General features: G+C 43.0%; 1 protein-coding gene across 1 annotated transcript; it reads right to left on the reverse strand.

The window, feature by feature from the left end:
• Positions 1 to 519: 519 nt before the first annotated feature.
• On the reverse strand, positions 520 to 983 carry LOC122176451 (protein DEK-like). The gene has a single exon (XM_042864954.1). The coding sequence runs from the start codon at positions 965 to 967 to the stop codon at positions 569 to 571; it is 399 nt and encodes a 132-aa protein (XP_042720888.1). The 5' UTR covers positions 968 to 983; the 3' UTR covers positions 520 to 568.
• Between the last annotated feature and the right edge of the window lie 16,467 nt (positions 984 to 17,450).

Below are 17,450 nucleotides of genomic sequence, written 5' to 3' on the forward strand. Positions count from 1 at the left end.
TGCCCACAAGCTACTTAATCATACAAGCAAACTAACTTATTAAACTTTCCTCTAACATGATTAAATAGAACAGATTAATAATTGCTAAATGGCCTGCCTATACTGGCTCTCTGTCAACCATAGTGTCACTGTTGTTTCTCTAGTAATGCAAGTTCTGCCATGAAGGCAGAGTTACAAGGAAATCCTTATTCAGTTTTGTTAACGTCAGTTTTCTGATAAAACCATAGTTAATTCATATTCGTGTAAAAATGGCAGAGAGTGTATTTAATAAGTACTTGGTTATTACAATGATACCAGCAGCAGACATTCTAACAAGAAACTTAGCAGTGTCACAATTTACTGTAAAATCCTGAGAAATGCAGATCATGCAGGGCACATCAGGAAGTATGAAGGAAAGCAAACATTTACATGCATCTTAACAGTGTTTGGGCATCTACTTTGAGGCCTTGAGCTCTGCATGTAGTCATATTTTAATCAGAATCACAGAATCACACAGATACTTTTCAACATTGCATTTCTAAATTTTTTTAACATCTCCTCCTTCTTTTTGTATTGGTCACTTCCTTTTTCAAATGGAAACCCGCTGAAACTGGCCCACATTCTTCTTTAGGGAAGCAACAGTGCCTGGCCTGTTGTAGAGGAGTTTGTGCAGGTTCCGAAGTTCATCTGTCTTCTTTTTACTCAGAAAGAACTGTATCCTTTCAATTTCACAAAGTTTTTGTCCTTTTCCTGGTGTAATTGTAAAAGGTTCCTTTTGTAACGAGGACACTTGCATGGTCAATCGGTCTACCTTCTTTTTCTCCCTTTTTCCTTCAACAATGAGACTCTTTTCCTTTTCTTCCTCTTCCTCTTCTTCCTCCTCCTCATCCTCCTCGCTTTCCTCAGCTTTGCTTTCAGCCTCAGCTTGTTTCTCATCTGCTTTTTCAGATGACATCGTATCTTCTTTAGAGGAAGCAACAGCAGACATGGTGTGCAGTTCTTGTTTCGAGCCCCGGCTGCTGCAGCGGGAGCAGCTGTGGCGGCAGGGTCGGCAGGTGGCGGCGGGGAGGGCGTGCGGAGGGGGAGGGGCGGGGCGCTGCCAGACTCAGACTTTAGGATTATATAAGTTCCCTAGTCTCCTTTGCTGCTATGGTAATGATAAAATAAGTTCGTATTAATACTCTCCCTGTGATATGGAATAATTCGTATTTTTAGTATAGCGTATAGTGCATTCAAGACACATCACTCTTCCTGATAGACACAAATCCTTTATCATCTGATGATTGTTTCTTACAAAATGAGAAATTACACTCATCATTTTTCTTTATTTCCAGATTTACTCTCCTAAACTGATTCTATGTATAGGCATATATATAATAAAAATACGTAGAACATAATTTAGAGAATTAGTGAAAATAGTTATTGATATAAAGAATATAGAGAATTAGTTAAACAGAAATAGTGGTGAAGAACTGAAAATGAGCCATGCACTTGTGCTTGCAGCTAAGAAAGTAAAATATATCCTACACAGCATCAAAAGTGCAGCCAGCAGATCAAGGGAGGTACTGTGTTCAGTAGTAGTGCCTTCGACATTAGAACCACAGAATCATAGGGGTATTAGGGAACCTCTGAATATCATTTAGTCCACCCTCTCCCTCACTAAAGCACGTCTCCTAGAAGAGATTACACAAGAAAGCATTCAAGTGTGTTCTGGATATCTTGAGAAGAAGACTCCAAAACTGCTCTGGGCAGCTGGTTCCAGTGTGCTGTCACAATCAAAGTAAAGAAATGTTGTGCTCATATGGAGTTCCTGTGTTCCAGTTTGTGCCCTTTGTCCTGTTGCTGGGTCCTACTGCAAAGCGTCTTTTTAGCAATGCTTTAAATATTTGTAGGCATTGGTGATATCCCTGTCAGTGCCAGATCTCTTGGCCTTTCTTCATAAGAGTAATGGTCCAGGCCCTCGTCTTCCTTGAAGCCCTAAGAACAAGGACTTGCTGGAGAGGGTGCAGAGGAGGGCCTTGGGGATAGTGGATAAAGAACTGGCTGAATGCTTGGGCCCAGAGAGCGGTGTTGAATATGGTTACATATGTTTACATCCACTACATCCAGTAGTGACCAGTCATGAGTGGCATTCTCCACAGTTCAGTATTTGGACCTGTCCTCTTCAATATCTCTATCGATGACCTGGATGAGGGCATTGAGAGCACCCTCAGGAAGATTGCAGATGACACCAAACTGGGAAGAACTGTGATTTTAACTTGAGGTAGAAAGGTACTACAGAGGTATCTGGACAGGCTGGATTGCTGGGCTGAAGCCAATGAGATGAGCTTCAACAAGACCAAGTGCTGTGTCCTGCACTTTGGCAACAACAACTCCAGGCAATGGTATAGGCTTCAAACAGAGCGGCTGGAAGAATGTGTAGAAGAAATGGACATGGGGGTGTTGGTCAATGCTTGGCTGAACATGAGCAAGTAGTGTGCCCAGGTGGCCAAGAAAAGTCAATGGCATTCTGCTTGTATCAGAAATACTGTTTCTAGCAGCAGTAAGGAAGTGATAATCCCTCTGTACTCAGCCTTGGTGAGGCCACATCTTGAGTACTGTGCTCAGTTTTGTTTCCCTCATTACAAGAAAAACATCAAGACCCTGGAGAAGGGTTCAGAAAAGGGTAACAATGGTGCTGAATGGTCTGATGCATAAGTCTTATGAGGAGTGGCTGAGGGAACTGTGATTGTTTAGTCTGAAGAAGAAGAAGCTCAGGGAGACACTGTCACCCTCTCCAGCTACCTGAAATAAAGTTGTGGTGAGATGGGAGTCAGTCTCTTCTCCCATGTAACTATTAATGGGACTAGAGGGAATGACCTCAAGTTGTGCCAAGGAATTTTCTGGTTGGATGTCAGGAAAAATTTATTCTCTGACTTGTTAGATGCTAGAATGAGAGGGGGGTTGTTAAGTCACAGAAGCCAAGAAAACCGACAAAATAACTTGACATGACAATGAGTTATGTCAAGAAGGTATTCCCTTTACTACATCGCTGGGTGCATGGAGGATTGCTCCCACTGAGCATGCACACCGAGAGAAGCAATGACTACATATTTAAAGGTGCAGCATATACATGATCATTATATTCCAAGAACATGGGCAGAAATTCCAAGAAATAACTAACATATTTGGTGGTCGTGGGAGAAAGATTAAGTCATTCTAGCTGTAGATTTCCTTTTAAGGGGAGGTAGCCCAAACGAGTTCCTACGTTGAGCTGAGGCATCTGTTTTGCCATTGTATCTTCAACAACAGGTCGTCTGAAATACTTTCTTATCTTCACTTGACATCAAGCTCCGCAGCCCCCTCCACAGCCTCTGGGACCACCACCAGGAGGCACCACACATGTGTAGAAGTGCTAATTAGGCGTGGAGTTAAGGGCATAGAATGGGCATGGAATATTGAGTGAATTCCCAAAAGTAATTGTAATAACCACTCCTTGTCTTAGGAATACTATGAATATGCATGTATTCTTTCTATAAATAATGATGTTTACCTGCTATTGGTGTCCAGGCTAGGAAGGGGCTACCCCCCTCTGCACCCGGCATGCATGTGGTGCTGAGTAACATACCTGCTTTTTAACTACCTTGTGGCTATAGAGTTTGATTCCACAACTCACTTTAGTGATTTTTTGTTCTCAATATTCCACATCACAACATTACGTAAAGCAGTGAGAGAACCAATGTTCTGGTTCTGTAAACTGCCTTTTTGGGGCATTTTTGGTTCTTGGAAGGGAGGGGAGGAGTGTCATTCTCAAGAGGACTTTGTGCCCTGATTAAGAAAGGTGGAGCTACCTGGCAGGTCAGCAGTCTCTCTCTTTTTTGTTTACTGTGGAGGACCACATGGTCCCCCTGCAGTCTATAGCGTAAGGCCTCAGTTTTGGACACTCTCTCATTTTATTTGATTTGTTGGCCTCAACTCCAATTATTTTGTGTTGCAATGTGTTATCTTGCATTCGGTGATCGTATTTAGTGAATTAATGTTCCTTCTCACATGGTGGTGGCGGCTGATTTATTTTTTTACACCCTTCCACTATTTCCCTGCCCTTTCCCCTTTTCCCTTCTTCTGCAGCCTGTGAGTCATTAGTCACTGGGCTGGGCCAGACTGGCCTGTAAGCCATTAGCGCTTTTTTTTTTTCCCCCCTCTCTCTTTTTATTTTTTTTTATTATTGTTTTTCAATTTTTTTTTTCTTTTTTTTTTTCCGGGCCTGTGCTTCCATGTCACAGACACCGATCTAGAGATAACCCTGTGACAAGAGTTAATTCTCCACTTCCAGGTACCTGTCTTAGAAGAGAAGAAGAACTATATCTCCCAGAGGGCTGCTCACTGCTCTGTTATGTTTCTGCTCAGAGGGAAAGACAAAAACCATTTGCAGATCACTTGACTCGCCCTCTTTTCTCTTCTGCTTGTCCCGAATAGATCATCTCTCCTCCGCATTAGAGTAAAGCCTTCAGTTTTCTGACACTCTCTCTCAATTTGTTTTATTTATTATCTTCAATTCCAATTATATTGTATTATATTGTATTATAGCGTGTTATCTTACATTCCAATACCTTATTTGGTAAATTAGTTTGTTTCTCCTCAGATCATTGCCACTGTTTTTTTTTATGCCCATCTCTCTACTTTTTTCCCCTTTCCCCCTTTTCCCTTTCCCAGGGCATGGATCCATGGGTTCCCCTGCCCTGCTAGTCATAGAATCGGGTCAAACCAGCCTGTAAACTATTGTCACACTAAGATAATACTTTAAATCTTTTTGTTCTTCACCTTATATCAGCTTCATCCAAGACTGTTTTCTAGCACTACATGATGAGGACAATTTATTAGCTTCTAAAATAGCAAGTTCATCTGATATCTTTATTTTCCACATACACTGTTGCATTTAGGTGACTTTCTTGACTGCCATTACATACACACATACATACATACATAAATCTGTTTCAGTACAAATTTTCAAATATCACTGTGGTTTTGGGCAAATAATTTCAAGCATTCCTTTCAGCTACTGTTATAAATGTGGTAGAAATAAGTATGTGTTTGTATCTGTTCAATGTAAGATTATTAGGGATTCTGAATCACTTAGGCAGAAACTTCTGTTTTCTGTTGTAAGTTTTACAAAAAACTGTAAACATTTTTCTTTGCAGCAAGAACACAAATTCAATTATAAGGATACTGGTGACAACCTCATGAAGAGCTAGAACTTTGTTTACATCATTTTCATAGAATCAGAATCATACAATGGCTTGAGTTGAAAAGGACCTCAAGGATCACCAAGTTTCTGCACCCTGCTTCATGCAGGGCTGTTAATCACTAGATGGAGTAGTAGATCAGATTGTTCAGGGCACCACCCAATGTGACCTTGAGGACCACCAGAGATGGGACATCCACAGTCCCTCTGGGCAGCCTGTTCAACAGCTCACCACTCTCTCAGAAAAGAATTTTCCCGACAATCTAAATCTCACTTCTTTAGTTTAAAATCATTACCCCTTGTCCTATCATGTAAAAAGTTGTTTTCCCTCGTGATAATTAATTGCCTTTAAATACTGGAAGGCTGCAATTACGTGTCCTGAAAATCTTCTCTTTTCCAAGGTGAATAAGCCCAGTTCTTTCTGCCTTTCTTCATAGAAGAGGTGCTCCAGCCTGTGGATCATCCCTGTGGCCCTCCGCTGAATCCTCTCCAAAAGCTCCACAGCTTTTCTGTGCTGGGGGACTCAGACTTGGACTCACTACTTCAGTTGGTGCCTCACTAGGGCAGAGTAGAGGGGACAGTCACCTCCCTGCTCACCATCCCTCCGTTGGTGGAAGCCAGGATACCAGTGGCCTTCTGGGCTGTAAATGCACACTACTGGCTCATGTTAAGTTTTTCATCAATCAGCACTCCTAAGTCCTTCTCAGCAGTGCTACTCTAGGATTTCTTCTACCAGCTTGTATACATATTTGGTATTACCTTGACCGAAGCACAAAACCTTGCCCTTTATTGAGCCTCATTAGGTTCACAAGGACCCACTTTGCAAGTTTGTTGTGTTCCCTCTGGATGGCATCCCTTCCTTCTGCTGTATCAATAATGCTCATTTTGGTGTCATCAGCAAGCTTGCTGAGGATTTAGTTGAGCCGAACATTTGCATCACTGATAACGATGTTAAAGGGTACTGGTCTCAAGAAGGATCCCTGTGGGGTTCTGCACATTATATACCTTCATGTGGATGTAAATCCATTTACTATACTGCTCTGGCTGCAACCTTCCAGCTAATTCTTTATCCACCAATTAGTCCATCTTTCAAATCCATAGCTCTTCAATTTAGAGATAAAGATATGGTAGGGACTATGTCAAAGGTTTTACAGAATTCCATGTAGATTTCATCAGCTGCCTTCCTTTTGCCCTCCAAAACTTTCGCTCCATCATACAAGGCTGACCAGGCATGATTTTACCTTCTTGTGTCCATGCTAACTGTCTTGGATCAGCTGCTGGTCCCTCATGTCCTTAACATGTCTTCTAGGAAGATCTGTTCCCTGACTTTCCCAGGAACAGAGGCAAGGCCCACAGGCCTATAGTTTCCTGGGTCCTCCTTCCTCCCTATCTGGGAGTGATATTTCCATTTTTCCAGTCCCCAGGGGCTATGCCTGGCAGTCATGACTTTTCCATTAAATGGATTTTGGTACTTTCCTCAATTTTGCACTGTGTCGGGGATTTACCAGAATTTTTTCAGCTGAACTATGTCTTAAATAACTTCTGTGGCACTTGAGCAGAAATTTCAGCTTGATCCATCTAAATTTCAGATACTGTGCTTATTCTTCAAAGTTTTGTCTAGTGTGGAAACAACTATAACATCAACTTCATTCATAGGAGATAAACGGAAATATGTTTATTGACATAGATATAATGTAGTGTTTTAAAAGCAACTTAACAAGATTTGAAGTGGCTGGATACACTTGATTATTTTCTGAATAGAGGATAAGCTAAATACATTCATATAGGAGAACTTTCCATTAAGTTACAAGGTTCAGAATGAACCCTCTTGCTTCCTGAATTCACAGTCACAGATTAATAGAATCATAGACTTGAAGGGGCTGGAAGGATCGAGTCCAGCCACCCTGCAGTCCCCCTATAGCAAGCTGCACAGGAAGGCATTCAGGAAGGCATCCTTCTCCATCTCCAGAGAAGGAGAATCCACAGCCTCCCTGGGCAGCCTGTTCCAGTGCTCCGTCACCCTTACTGTGAGAAGTTCCTTTATATATTGGTGTGGATCTTCCTATGCTCAAATTTATGGTCATTTCCCCTTGTCCTGCCCTCAGAGACCACTGAAAAGAGGATACTTATAAACATTAATCAGATCCCCTCTGAGTCTTCTCTTACAAGGCTTTACAGAGCCAGGTCACACAGCTTTTCCTTGTGGGGGAGACGCACTGGGACCTTTATCATCTTTGTGGCCCTCTACTCTCTCCAGGAGATACTTGCCTTTCTGAGGAGCCCAGAACTGGGTACAGTACTTCAGATAAGACCTGGCCAGGACAGAGTTGTGGGGGAGGATCACCTCCCTTAAACAACAACACTTATTTTAATGCACCCCAGCATGCCATTGGTCTTCTTGGCCAAAAGGGCACACAGCTGGCTCACAGCTAACCTGTCATCTACCAGGACTCCCAGGTCTTTCTCCACAGAGCTATTATCCAGCAGGTCATGTCCCAACCTGTGCTGATACTCATGGTTATTCTTTCCCAGGTGCAAGACTCCATACTTGCCCTTGCTAAACCTCATCTGGTTTATTGTTGCCAGCTCTCCATTCTGTCCAGGTCTTGCTGAATGACAGCACAGCTTTCTGGTGTGTCTGCTAGACCTCCCAGCTTTGTATCATCAGTGTGCTTACTGAGGATGAACACTATCCCCTTATCAAGGTCATTGATGAAGATATTTAACAAGATCAGAACCAGCACCTACTCCTGGAAAGCACCACTTGTCACAGGTCTCCAACCAGTCTCTGTACTGCCAAACACAGCCTTCTGAGCTCGGCCAGTTAGCCAGACCTCAACCCACCTTGCTATCCACTCATCTATCCCACACTTTCTCAGCTTCAGTATCAAGACGTCATGGGAGACAGTATCAAAAGCCTTGCTAAAGTCAAGGTAGATGACATCTACTGCTCTCCCTGCATCTACCCAGCTGGTGATGCCATAATAGAAGGCTACGAGGTTGGTCAAACATGATTTTCCCTTCGTTAATTAATCCTGACTATTCCTTTTTTCGGAATCCTTTGTTTTTGGCACAAAGTTTACTCTCCGAGGCACTTCTTGTGATAAGACTCTGACTTCTTTAGGAGATGAGAGGTGGATGTTGTTGTATGACACTTGGCATCACTGTGTAGACAATTTTACATTTGAAAGCATTTCTTTGGAGCTGTTTGCCTCTGAAAGAGAGTGCTCAGGAATGTTTACTTGCGGAAGATCTGGCCTGTGATCAAATAACTCCAGCTTGGTATGGGAAAATTGGGGAATGACAACATTGTGTGAAAAACAGGATGCAGGCAGCACCTCCCTGCTCCCTCTTATCTGCTGGCAAGGTCCAGGAAGTGGGAACAAAGGAGTTTCTGCTGAGATTCCAAAGCCAGAATTTGCCACTCCAAAGAGAGCTGATGACAACTTTGGACTTATAAATAAGTCTGTATTACCTCTGTAAAGTAATCGTCATCAACCAAACAACAATGCCTGATGACCCTCCACTACTGAAGATCAGCTACTAAAAAAATGAATCACACAAGCCCCATGGTGGTGATTATCTTCCTCTTGCTTCCTACAAAGACTGGTTTATTTCCTATCTCTTTTTTATCACTTTTCTTCCCTTTCCCATCTCCCTAAATGACTAGGATTTGTAATAAACTGCATTGACCTTTGTGTCTTAATCTCACTGTTGGGTATACATATATTAAAAGAAACTCCTCTCCCTCCAATAAATTGGAGGGAGACACCTTCTTCTCTCCCAATTGCACTAAACTGAAGAGTGATGCAGCCCTGTTGTCTGCTGATATGGATGCTGTGAACCAAGTTTGTATGGAAATTTAATTTCCCTTCATCGTACTTATTTATTTATTTATTTATTTATTTATTTAAAACAGTAATGAACCGTAGAACCGTATGTGACAGGGTTAGAGCAGGTCTAGAATGATAATGACTGAGGATGTCAGTTGCTACATCTTTCTACAGAAGCTTGCTATTGCGCATTTTGAAAACAAATTCACAATTCTGTCATGGAGATCTCTTGTGAGTACTATGCTACTGTAAAAATGAGCAATTAAATTAGTTTGATTTAAGCTGACAGGTTTGGGTCTCAGCTTATTCAAGTCTGAGTCAGATCAGGATCCCTTAATAATTGGAGAGAACATCATGGAACAGGGAAGAATCACAGAATCAGAATTTTAGAATCACCAAGGTTGGAAAAGACCTATGAGATCATCCAATAGTTCTTACTAAATCATGTCACTCAATACAACATATTAACATTCCTTGAAGAGCTTCAGGGTCGTTGTCTCCACCACCTTCCTGGGCAGCCCACTCCAGCACCTGACAACTCTTTTAGAGAACCAGTATTTCTAAAAGTCCAACCTGAGTCTCCCCTGACACAGCTTGATGCCATTCCCTCTAATCCTATCACTAGCTAGACTAGAGAAGAGACCAACACCCCAGCTCTCTACAACTTGCCTTCAGGTGGTTATAGAGATTGATAAGATCTCCTCTAAGACTCCACTTCTCCAGACTAAACAATCCCAGCTCCCTCAGCCACTCATCATTAAGGCTGTGCTCCAGACCCCTCACCAGCTTTGTTGCCCTCCTCAAGACATGCTCTAAGGTCTGAATGTATTTCTTGCTGCGAGGGGCCCAAAATCAAACTTGAATTCAGTTTTGTAATACATGAGATGCAGCCTCACCAGAGCTGAGTACAGAGATACAATTACTTCCCTGCTCTGACTGGTAACAGTATTTCTGATACCAGCCAGGATGGTGTTGGCTTTCTCGGCCACTTTGGCACACTGCTGGCTCATGTTCAGCTAAGCATCAACCAATATCCTCAGGTCTGTTTCCACTACGTGGTCTTCCAGCCACTCTGTCCCAAGCCTGTAACATTGCCTGGGGCTGTTGTGGTCCAAGTGCAGGACACAGCAGTTGGTCTTGTTGGAGCTCATCCCATTGGCTTCAGCCCAGCAATCCAGCCTGACCAGATCCCTCTGTATGGCCTTGCTACTCCCAGGCAAAATCACACTTCCAGCCAACTTGGTGTCACCTGCAAACTTCCTGAGGGTGCTCTCAATGCCCTTATCAATAAAGATATTGAAGAGGACAGTACCAACCCCTGGGGAACACCTCTCATGGCTGGCTGCAAGCTGGATTTAGTTCCTTTCACCATCACTCCCTGGGCCCCACCCTCCAGTCTGCTCTTTACCCAGCAAAGACTGTATCTGTTCAAGTTACAGGCAGCCAGCTTCTCCAGGAGAATACCACGGGAGAATATGTTGAAGGCTTATGTGAAGTCAAGGTAGACTACATCAGCAGCCTTTCCCTCATCACGCAGGTCACTAGATTATAGGAGATCAGGTTGATCTCGAGATCAGGACCCGCCCTTCATGAACTCTTGCAGTCTGGACCTGATCCCCTGGTTGTCCCGCACATGGTGTGTGATCTCCCTCAAGACAATCTGCTCCATATTCTTCCCTGGCATCGAGGCTAGGCTGATAAGCCTGTAGTTCCCTGGATCCTCCTTATGATTCTTCTTGTAGATGGGAGTCACACTGGCAAGTCTCCAGACTTTTGGGAGCTCTCCAATTGACCATGAATGCTGATAGATGAAGGAAAGCTGTTTAGCTATCACCTCCACCGGTTACTTCAGCACTCTCGGATGGACCTCATCTGGTCCCCTGGACTTGTGGCAGTCCAGGATTCAATATCCAAGAAATCTGAGGACAGACAAAATAAATTCTAGACATACACTTTAAATTTCTAGACATATACTTTAAATTTCAGTACAACTGAAAGAAGAAATCAAGAAGAGGACATGGGTGACTGGCATGGCTGATTAAGGACCTGCAGCTTAAACTGAGGGAAAAGAGACAGGAAGTGGAAACAAGGTTGTGTAGCCTGGGAAGAATAGAGGGACACTGTTGGCATGTACAGAAATAAGATTAGGAAAGCCAGGGCACAGATGGAACTGAACTTGGCAAGGGACATGAAAAATAACAACAAGGGGTTCTTCAGGTGCATAAGCGGGAGGACACAGACCAAGGAGAGTATTCTCCCTCTGATAATGGAGGACAGAGAATTGGCTTCCTCAGACATGGAAAAAGCTGAAGTGCTCAATAAGTGCTTTTCCTCGGTCTTCACTGGTGGTCAGGCTCCCCATGTCTGCCAGGACCCTGAAGCTCTAGGTGTGCATGAGAGGAGCGGATTCCTTCCCATTGCAAGAGAGGAACAAGTCCAAGACCCTCTCCTGAATCTGAATGTATATAAGTCCAGATGACATGCACCCCAGATTTCTGAGAGAGATGGCTAATGTGATTGCTGAGCTGCACTCCATCATTTGAAAAATCATGGTTGTCTTCTAAAGTCCTCAGTGACTGGAAAAAGGGAAACATTACACCCATTTTTAAGAAAGGGAGAAAGAATGATCGGGGGAACTACAGACCTGTGAACCTCACCTCTACACCTGGAAAGATCACAGAGCAGATCCTCCTGGCTACCATGTTAAGGCACATAAGAGATGAGGAGGTGATCTGAGACAGCTAGCATGGCTTCAGCCAGGGAAGATCTTGTCTGACCAATCTGGTAGCATTCTTTGATAGAGTGATGGCATTGGTAGACAGGAAAAGGGTGCTGGATTTAATCTACATGAACTTCTGCAATGCCATTGACATGGTCCCTCACCACATCCTTCTTTCTAAATGGGAGAAGTATGGATTTGAAGGATGGACTGTTAAGTGGATTAAGAATTGTTCGTAGCCAAAGGGTTGTGATCAATGGTTCAGTGTCAGGGTGGAGGCTGGTCACAAGTGGTTTCCCCAGGGGTCAGTCTTGGGACTGGTGCTCTTCAACAACTTTATAATGACATAAATGATGGAATCGAGTTCACCCTCAGCAAGCTGAGCAGTGCAGTTAATACACTATGCAATGGCAGGGGATTGAAACTAGATGATCTTTGAGATGCTTTTCAACCCAGGTCATTCTATGTTTCTGTGATTCTATCAACTTTTCTCCATTTTTTCTTAATGGAATTTGTTAGCACTTTCTTTCTCTGCCTGCTTGGCATGCCTATACCTCTTACACCTGCCCTGGTCAGTGCCTACCTCGTGCACTGGAATCCTCTGGGACAACTGTTTAGTGTATTGGAAGTGTCTGACACCTGGAAAACATGCTGTTGACTGGACATATCTCATTGTACCTTCCAAGAACACAGTTCTACATCCATTTTATTCAAGCCATTGAAATGATGTAAATGGTGCTGGTTTTATGGCTGAGGAGTGGCCTTCTCTAAAATTGGACCCTAATTTTCCTATACATCAAGTTATTCATCTAGTTATACCTTGAAGCTTTGTTTATTTTATCGTCATTTTTTTCTCATCTACCAAGTGACATCTATACAGAAAATGCAACAAAAACTGAATTTTAATTCTGCTTTGATGTTAAACAACCTGCTTCAGTTTAGAGCTGTAAAAGAGCAGAGCTGTGTGAAGTAGGTGAATATAATGAATTTAGAGAAGTGTGTACAGGGCAGAGGCCAATGTGCAAAAGTGATATCTGTATAACACCTAGAGAACAGATACTTTCTGACAACATTCTAAGATCTGAATGTCCACAGCAACCCCACAGTCAAGAAGAGGACAGAAAAGAAAGCAAATTCCTAGACATAGAATATTTAATCTCTCTCATCTCCTTCACTAATTTTAAGTAATATATTTTGGATGAAAGTACAGCATTTAGATAACATCGTGCCTTATTAAATCATATTTTGATATTTTAGATGTGACATAACCTACTGTTTCCAAATGGAACGGACTTGAATCTTTCGACAATACGCAACATGTTTAAGTGTAGTAGTAAATGACTTCCTTCTTCTGTGCACAGAATTTCTTTGAAAGAAAAAGGCACCGTGCAACAATATACGTACCTCCAGATTCAGAGGGAAGTACTTATATTACTGTCAGTGATTCAGCACTTCTTATAGAACACTATTTCTCTAATTACTCCTTTTTAATTATTCCAGCATACTGTAGGAAGAATATAAATTAATCAGGAGCTTTGTAGTGAAATTAAATAACTTAATAAATAATTGTCAAACATTTAAGTATTTCAAAGGGAAAAAAAAGCAACACAAAATTTCACATTAATTCCAATACAATGCTCCTCAGAAATGAATGATTTTTCTGTTTTTTATTGCCGTAACTTCAGTGAAGTAATGGATTTGTTTGAGCCAATCATAACTTAAGAGATTTCCTTAGCTATAAAGTTTTGGTGTCTTTTTTAATAAGAGAAATATGAAATGTTAAAGAGCTCTGAGAATTCTAATATACTTTTTCTAGGAAAATTGGAAAGTTTTATTTCTTGTACAAAGCAAGTCGCATCCTTTTCTAAGATTTGGGGACATACTACATTAAAATCTGCAAAAAAAATCTACATTGGAGGCATATTAAATGGTGAAGAAACTTATTCTCTATACAGTATGTGTGTAGATGTACTGCAAAATCATGTCAAAGGCATTGGGGAAGTCCTTGAGAGAACTGAAATTCTTTGGTCTGGAAAAAAGGAAGCTTGGGGAACATGGTCCTCTACAATTATGTAGAAGTAGGTTGTGTTGAGGTGGGGACTGACCAAATAACTAGAGATATGATAAGAGGGAGTGGCCTCAAATTGCACGAGGAGTTGTTCAGGTTGGATACTGGAAAATCTTTCTTCTCTGAAAGAGTGGTCAGGTGCTGGAATGGGTTGCCTAGAGAAGTAGTTGAGTCATTGTACTCAGAAGTGTTCTAGAACATTTAGATGAGATACTAAGAGATATGGTTTTAATGGAGAAATATTAGTGCTAGCCAGACAGTGGACTAGGTGATCTTGGAGATCTTTTTCAACCTTGGTATTTCTATGATTTTATGATTCTAAGTCTAGGTAGACAACATCAGTTGCCTATCCTTTGTCCACTAATGCCACCACTCCACTGTGGATGATTACCAGGCATTATCTTCTCTTGGTGAAGCTGTGCTGGCTGTCACCACATTATGTGTGCAATAACATACTTTCAAGGGGATTTGCTCCGTGATAATCCCAGATGCATACAAAGGCTCACAAGCCTGTAGTTTTCCAGGTCTTCATTCTAAAGTTATTAAAAATAATTTCTTCCATTTTGCAATCAACAGGGACTTTACTATGATTTTTTAAATCTGATGAAGAGTGGCTTGGCAACCACATAAGCCTATTTCTTCAGGACTTTGGGATGTACATCATTCTCTTCCATAGAGTTGTCATTCTTACAATAGGAATTATCTGCTTCACCTCTGGCCTAGAGCTTCATAGATGTGAGAGCGTTGTTGTTGATGAAGACTACTGCAACAATCTTGTTGAGCACTTTATTCTTCTGCAAGTCCACTATTGCCATTTCTCCCTTTTCATTTATTAGCAGAGGTACACACTTCCTTTCCTGTCTCTTCTGAGCAATGCCTCTGGAGTATCCCTTGTTTATTAACATCCTTCACCAATTTCAGATTTATCTGTGCATTTGCTTTCTTGATCCCGTTTCTTCATGTCCAGATGGCATCCCTGTCTTTTCCTTCAGGCCACGAGTCTGTGCTTACATTAAATGTAATTTTCCTTCTTTTCTCTCTTCGACCAGCAAATCAGTACTCATTTATGCTGATTTCCTGCTTCCTCTGCTTCATTTCTTATACTGGGGAATGGAGAGCTCTAGTGTGTTCAGAAGAGCTGCCTGTTCTGTTCCATTCCTGCGTCCCTAACATCAGTTTCCTCAAGGGATCCAATTCAATAATTTCTTAAGCATACAGAAGTTTACTCTTCTGAAGTTCAGAGTCCTGACTTAACACTTTATCAGATCCATAGTCCTTGTGAACATGAAGATGACACAGATTGGACTGCCTCTAATCTTAACCTCCTCAATGACCTTTGCATTGAAGAGCACCGTGTCCAGTAAGACTTCACCCATGATTGGTCTGTTGTATAACTGGACCAAGATGTTAACCTCAATAGCCTTCTGAAGTCTCCTGGACTACTTGATTCTCAACTGAGTTGTTTATCCCAGCAGACATGTGGATGGTTGAAATATCCTGTCAGAATGGGAGCTTGTGAGCACAATGCCTCTCATAGCTGCAGGATAAATGTCTCATCAACAGGCTTCCTTTGATCAAGTGGCCTTTAATGGACCTCAACTATTAGATGTCTTCTATTGGTCTGGTCCCCTTATTTTCACCCGCAAGCTCTCAACCTGAATGTAGCTGTTTCTCAGAGGCGCTCTTCACAATCTATGATTCTAAGAAGTGGAAGAACTGGATAGAATCATAGAATCACCAAGGTTGGAAAAGACCTAAATGATCATCCAGTCCAACCGTTCACCTATTACCAATATCTCCCACTAAACCATGTCCCTCAACACAACATCCAGCCTTTCCTTGAACACCCCCAGGGTCGGTGACTCCTCCACCTCCCTGGGCAGTCTTTTCTGAAAAGTAATACTTCCTAATGTCCAGCCTGAATCTCCCCTGCCGTAGCTTGAAACCATTCCCTTTGGTCCTATCACTAATGACATGAGACAAGAGGCCAACCCCCAGCTCACTACAACCTCCCTTCAGGAAGTTATAGAGAGCAATGAGGTCTCCCCTGAGCCTCCTCTTCTCCAGGAAGAACATTCCTGGCTCCTTCAGCCTCTCCTCATATGGCCTGTGTTCCAGACCCCTCACCAGCTTTGTTGCCCTCCTTTGAACACATTCCAGAGCCTCAATGTCTTTCTTGCAGTGAGGGACCCAAAACTGGACACAGTACTCAAGGCGTGGCCTCACTAGTGCTGAGCACAGGGGAACAGTCACCTCTCTGCTCCTGCTGGCAACGCTGTTTCTGATGCAAACCAGGATGCCACTGGCCTTCTTGGCCACCTGGGCACACTGTCGACTCATGTTCAGCTGAGCATCAATCAATACCCCCAGGTCCATTTCCTCTACACAGTCCTCCAGCCACACCGCCCCAAGCCTGTAGCATCACCTGGGGTTGTTGTAGCTGAAGTGCAGGACCCAGCATTTGGTCTTGTTGAACCTCATCCCATTGGCTTCAGCCCAGCTATACAGCCTGTCCAGGTCCCTCTGTATGGCCTCGCTACCCCCAGGCAGATCCACACTTCCAGCCAATTTGGTGTCATCTGCGAATTTACTGAGGGTGCACTCAATGCCCTCATCCAGGTCATCAGTAAAGATATTGAAGAGGACAGGCCCCAGCACTGACCCCTGGGGAACACCACTCATGACCGGTTGCCAGCCGGATTTAACTCCATTCACCACCACTCTCTGAGCCCGGCCCTCCAGCCAGCTCCTTACCCAGCCAAGAGTGTACCCATCCAAGCCTCAGGCTGCCAGCTTCTGCAGGAGAATACTGTGGAAGATAGTGTCAAAGGCTTTGCTGAAGTCTAGGTAGACCACATCAACAGCCTTTCCCTCATCCACCAGGTGGGTCACTAGATCATAGAAGGAGATCGGGTTGGTCAAACAGGACCTGCCCTTCATGAACCCATGCTGGCTAGGCCTGATCCCCCAGTCATCCCACACATGCCACATGATCTCCCTCAAGACAATCTGCTCCATAACCTTCCCTGGCACCGAGGTCAGGCTAACAGGCCTGTAGTTCCCCAGATCCTCCTTATGACCTTTCTTGTAAATTTCTTAAGCTTGTAACCACAGTCACGGTAGTACAGGTGTGCAATTCACTCCACTGTGATTCTGTGACTGTATAATCAATAGATATCAAGATGTTATAATCACAATACAATCAAGAGAGTTAGACAAAGTAGACAATGATCACAAAAAGAGAATAGGTGGAAGAGCTTACCCTTAGGCTGAGCTCACCACAAAACATCAAGAGAGGTGATCTCCAGAAGAGATCCTTCCCCTCTGGTAGCCAGCTCTTAAATAGGTCTTAAATAGGAATTGCCTTCACCTGTGCTCCTCTGGCTGACTCATGGCTTGCCTCAGGTGATTAATCAGAGGTTCAGGCCGTGACTCAGCAGTTCCCATACAGTGACATAGCAGGTCATAGCTTTCTCATTGCACCATGGTTTCCATCTCCTCCTGCTTATTTCCCATGCTGAATGCATCAGTGTATGCACCTGGGCTACACTGTGACATGGTATCTTCTCAGGGTAAACTCCCAAACTCCTCTGGGACAACTCTGAGATTTTCTCCTGATGCTTCCTAAAC

Source organism: Lagopus leucura, unplaced genomic scaffold, assembly GCF_019238085.1.
Source record: "Lagopus leucura isolate 7727_CA_CO unplaced genomic scaffold, USGS_WTPT01 Super-Scaffold_774, whole genome shotgun sequence".
NCBI classification, from domain to species: Eukaryota; Metazoa; Chordata; class Aves; order Galliformes; family Phasianidae; genus Lagopus; species Lagopus leucura.